Raw genomic sequence first — 5,447 nt, 5'->3', positions numbered from 1 at the left:
AAGTCTGTAACTCTCCTTAGCGGTGCTTTACTCTACAAACATGGTTTGCTGGGAAAGAGAGAAGTTTCCATCTTTGAAGTACATTAATATGCTACTCTTGTTTATGAAACTTACATTAATATTTGTTAACTGCATAGGTACTAATTGCTTTTCATTAAACATCGAATTGATGTAACAAAGACATAAATGACTTTGAAAGTGATAATGTAATACAAAACCGAAATGTAAAGGTTATTGATCGCTGAAAGCTTGTGGCTTTATCGCTAAATGATGTGTGACCTTGGGTAAGTCATTTAATCTGTCTGATCTCACCAGAGATAAAAATTTCCATTCTTAGATCAGTATAGACTACTATATATTTAACATATACTAACATATATTTAAATTCATTCTTCTAATTCTGAAATATTTTGGTTTTTATAAGTGATCAAATTATAACTGTTCAAATACAATACCAAAAAGGAGTTCGGTCATAGATAATACTGTCTGCAGTAAAACACTAGGAAATATAATGAGACTTCTTGACATCTTGGGTAATTATTTTAGGAAAATACTCACATGTATAGAACAATTATAAAGTGTTACAAACTCTTGAAATGAAAAAACACATTTGTTACTGAGAACATTTTTTTAAAGATGGAATATTTTAAGCTTTGCTTAAATATAAAATTTTCAAGATTCAGGAATACATTAACTCTTAAAGATGACAGCATTTGAATTGGTAATATTACCTTGTAACTATAATCCAAATAAGTTATTTTTTTAAACTTCTAAATTTTTGCAAGCAGTTTTATAATTGATTTATAATACTTAAAAAAAATCAAAAGCCCAAATGCCCATCTGTGGGTGAACTGCAGGACACTATGGTATATTAATAAACTAGGATACATTTTTATTTGTACATTTTGTTATTTTTATTCAGATTACATTATTAGGATAAGAAACACTACGGAAGTGCTGGGTGAAAATATAGAACTCAGAATGATATGAAGAGAGTGCAATGCCTGGTTTAGAACACGGACAGTCGTTTTGTTTCTAACATGAAATTTTTTATTAACTCTTAAAATTTAGATCTGTTTAACTTTATGTTCGGGTGGTTAAATATGTAAAAGGAAAGAAAAGAATGACTTGTTAAAATTTGCATGATTATTTTAAACATGGGAAGCTAAGCGCAAGATGTATATTTCATGCCACAGTGTCACTTCTATCATACATTTGGGGTGTGTATGTATGTGTGTGGTGGTGGGAAATCTCCCAGTGTGAGAAAAGTCTGGGAGGGGCACAGTGGGGGAGGCCCCTCCTGTCCCATTCATAACACGTTCATTCACTGGGAGCCGGCTAAGACCGACCAATCTCTCACGCAGTCATTCCCTCTACCCTAATAAAGATCCACCACCTCTCCTAGAACTCGGTAAGTCCAAAGTGCAGTCAAAATGCATGTTTCCCAGAAATAATCTGAAATGTTTTTGTAGATAGTTTACTGGAGGGTGAAGAAGGGAGGGGGTGGAAGCGGCAATTTTCAGGCATCGCCTTCTTTTCGTCTTCGCGCAGGGTTTCAAAAAGATTTAAAACGATTTTGCAGACAGTAAGCGATTTCCTCAGAGGGCCTCTCTCAGGCTGCTGTGGGAAGGGGAATTCGTAGATGCGTTTGCAGCAGCGGTCTCTGCTTCTGTGCCCAGGTCCGAGGGACGCTGCTCTCCTGCCCTGCCACCACTGAAGCGCCCAGGCGTCCCGGAAGATCCGACTTGAGCGCAGACCCCGCGGACCATGAGTCCTCGGAGGCAGCGAGCGTCGGTCCCGCTGCTGCTGCTGCGGCTGCTGCTGCGGCTGCTGCTGCTGCTGGGCGGCTGCCTCCTCGTGGCCGCCCGGAGAGACAAGGGGGCGGCAGGCAGCGCGGCCCAGCCGGCCCCGGGTCCCGCGGGCGGCTCCTCCGGCCGCTTCGTCAGCCCCGAGCGGCACGCGTGCAGCTGGCAGCTCCTGCTGCCCGCCCCGGGGCCCGCGGCGGGCAGCGAGCTGGCGCTGCGCTGCCAGGACCCGGACGGGGCGCGCCACCAGTGCGCCTACCGCGGGGAGCCGGAGCGCTGCGCCGCCTACGCCGCCCGCGGCGCGCACTACTGGAAGCAGGTGCTGGGCGGGCTGCGCAAGAAGCGGCGGCCGTGCCAGGACCCCGCTCCGCTCAAGGCTCGCGTGTGCGCGGGCAAGAAGGGCCACGGCGCTGAGCTGCGCCTGGTGCCCCACGCGTCCTCACCCGCGCGCCCCACTGCGGCGGGCTTCCCCCCGGATCCCAAGCCCCGCGCCAGGAGCCGGGGGCGCCTCCGGGAGCCCGCGCCTGGCCCCTCCGGAGGGGCCCGACTTCCCGCCGGCGCGTCTCCCAGAGGGAAGCCCTCTGAGACCAACGGCGGCAAGAGGAAGGCGGCCTCGGACCCAGACCAGGAGCGACCCCTGGGGACCGGGCCGGATCCCGACGGGTTGGACGAGAACGCGAAGCTCACGGAGACCTACTGTGCTGAGAAGTGGCACTCCCTCTGCAACTTCTTTGTCAATTTCTGGAATGGCTGAGGCTGCCCGCCTGGGGAGGAACCTGGGTGGGGGGAGGTACGCATCCGGGGAGGAGAAGTTAAGGGCATCTTAGGCCAGGAGATAAGGGATGGAGAGTGGGGAGGAGTCCAGGTTCTAGAATGGGGCGAGGGGGTGGGAGGGCGTGGGCCTTGGGATGAGAGTGTAAGGGGTATGGAGAATCTCTGAGACAGCAGAGACGTTAAACATTTTTGAAGAGTCTCAACCCTGATTAAGAGCAGAAAAAATAGTGGAAACAGAAGTAGGCATACCTTAAATGTGCAAAAACTGTAGACCGGGGAGAGAGACAGGAGTACAAAGGGAGGCTGGAAAAAACTAAGGGGGGAAAAGTGAGGAGAGTGATGTAAATCTCATGTGGGAAGCAGGATACAACATGTACTGTTTAACACATTTGTATTAAAATGTAATCAGGATCTATTGATACCCTGAGCCAGGTTGAATTGTTTAGTGACTTCTCACCCAATCAGCTGACGAGATTCCCAACTCTTTTTTTTTTTCTCCCCCTTTTGGAATTAGTATGAACTTGGGTACTGCTTCGTGTCATAGATGACCTCTATTGGGATAGAAGCCATTCAGAGGTCAAAATTGCCTCCAATGAAAAGATTTTCAGGATGGTTGCCCTTGAATTCTTTTAGAAGTGTTACTTTTAAACAGAGGGATGCCTTATGTTCTGAAATTTTCCCATTAATCTTCTAAATTCAGAGGTGGATTGTAGTGCTCCAGTAGGTTTAAAAAAAGAATCCTCTTTACATTTGACCATATATTTTTTAAAAAGCTGAAATTAAGTATATATCTCAGAGTCATTTGGACCATTATGGAAGTTGTATCTGTTCCATGTAATTAATTGTTAACATATTTCATTTTAAGTAAGATGCGATGATAACTTTGCACATGTTAGGTGCTCAATAAAGACTGTATGGATAACTTGAAAGAGCTGGCAGGGCAATGGAAATTCTGACTGCATTTGATATAGTTCTGAGTGTAGCTTGAAGTAAGTTCCCAAACATCTCTTGAATGGTAAGGAAAAGACAAGAAGTCTGCATAAAGCAGGAGTGTCAAACTGGCAAACCTTGGGTTGTATCATTGTTCTTTTGGCCTGCATGTGGTTCTCTCAGTTTTCCTCTCTTCTTCCTCCCTCTCAATTTGGAGGTGTTGCCAGCATTTAAAAATTAAATAATTTCATATAAAAATTAAGATTTCTGAATTCTCTTGAAAAATCAGATCTATACATGTTTTGATCTACCTTCCAACAAGGCAACCATTGGCTGACACTGAATATTGGCTGCCCATTGTAGTTCAGGCATGTTGTGTAGAGTTTTCTGCTGTGCCTAGAAATCTTATCTGTAAACTTTATTCATTCATATTACAGGCCTGAGCCCATGGGACTTTTAAGCCACTGCTAGATATAAGGTTACCTTTTTCTGACCTTCTGTTCTTCTCACACCCACTCCTTTAAAACAGTGGTAAACGCAACAATCTTACAGATACCGAACATCTCCTGAACTCTTCTTTGACCAGCCTCTAAGAAATGTTAGCTATGTCTCGCCTTTCTGTACCTTCTTGTATTCACACAATTGGCAAAACATTCAGACTGCACACGGTTTCAGGCCAGGTTTATGAGGCCACATTCTGAGTAACGTTGACCATTAGATAAAATTCATCTTCGCCGTGGAAAGGAAGTTCAGAGTAGTTAGAGACCACTCCCTTAAGACTGGGGCCAGGGGGCGCCTGGGTGGCTCAGTCGGTTAAGTGTCCAACTTCCGCTCGGGTCATGATCTTGCGGTCCGTGAGTTCGAGCCCCGCATCGGGCTCTGTGCTGACAGCTCAGAGCCTGGAGCCTGTTTCAGATTCTGTGTCTCCCTCTCTCTGACCCTCCCCCGTTCATGCTCTGTCTCTCTCTGTCTCAAAAATAAATAAACATTAAAAAAAAAAATTAAAAAAAAAAAAAAAGACTGGGGCCAGTATACACTTCCTCTAAAAAGGTTGGCAAAATTTGGGTGTCATCAGAGAAGTAGATTAGAAATGAAACACCACTGTCTAGAACCATAGCGAGAATCATGGTTTTACCTCTTGAAACAAGACAAATGCCAATCCTTCCTGTGTGCCCTTTGACAGTCTGATGGATGAGCTTACCTCCGTGAAAGAAGGAAAGGCCAAACTCTAGGCCCAAGTACACAGTGCAGATTGCTCCCGCTTCTGCTCCTTTATTCTTTGAGAAAAACTATACCAGGACTTCATCTCAAGAACAGAAATCGGACGGATAGAGGCCAGTTGCTTGCAGTGAAAGGGAAATGGACAGACCCTGCCCCCAGCTTCTGGAGTGACTTTGGCTATGTACATTGAGGAGAGTTAGGCCAGGTTAAATCTGAGGTCCCTATGGCACCGCTACTCTCACTCCAGAATCCTATACATAGTTTTGCATAGTGATAACAGCATGTGAAAATCAACATGTCCTCTCTGTAGAGTACCACATGTTATATACCAAGGAAGAAGAGTTCCAGAGAAAGACAACCAAAATAGCCAGGGAAATCGAAAAGGCTTCTGTATCTGGAGCATCTAGAAAGATTTGGAAGGTTGGGCCAGAAGGACAAATCTGCACGTGGGAGAAGACAGAATCAAACAGTCTAAAATAATGAGGAGGAATGATAAGGACTTGGGTATTCTCCCCCAACAGGTGCCATCAAGAGTAAAGGGAGGGGTTCCTGGCTGGCTCAGTCAGTGGAGCACATGACTCTTGATCTCAGAGACGTGAATTTGGGCCCCACCTGGGGTGTAGAGATTACTTCAAAATAAAATCTTAAAAAAAAAAAAAAAAAAAAAGTGAATGGAAAGTTGCCAGGGCTCACCCAGGTTTATTGTCAGAGCTGGGA

At 45.4% G+C, this 5,447-nt stretch overlaps 1 protein-coding gene across 1 annotated transcript; it reads left to right on the top strand.

The window, feature by feature from the left end:
• Positions 1–1,336: 1,336 nt before the first annotated feature.
• FGFBP3 (fibroblast growth factor binding protein 3) lies at positions 1,337–4,526 on the top strand. The gene is made up of 2 exons (XM_027062617.2): positions 1,337–1,411; positions 1,680–4,526. Exon 2 carries the CDS (start codon positions 1,768–1,770, stop codon positions 2,557–2,559), a length of 792 nt encoding a protein of 263 aa, XP_026918418.1. The 5' UTR covers positions 1,337–1,411; positions 1,680–1,767; the 3' UTR covers positions 2,560–4,526.
• Positions 4,527–5,447: the final 921 nt, after the last annotated feature.

This window comes from Acinonyx jubatus, chromosome D2 (assembly GCF_027475565.1).
Source record: "Acinonyx jubatus isolate Ajub_Pintada_27869175 chromosome D2, VMU_Ajub_asm_v1.0, whole genome shotgun sequence".
Taxonomy (NCBI): Eukaryota; Metazoa; Chordata; class Mammalia; order Carnivora; family Felidae; genus Acinonyx; species Acinonyx jubatus.
This window is presented reverse-complemented; position numbering and strand designations above follow the sequence as displayed.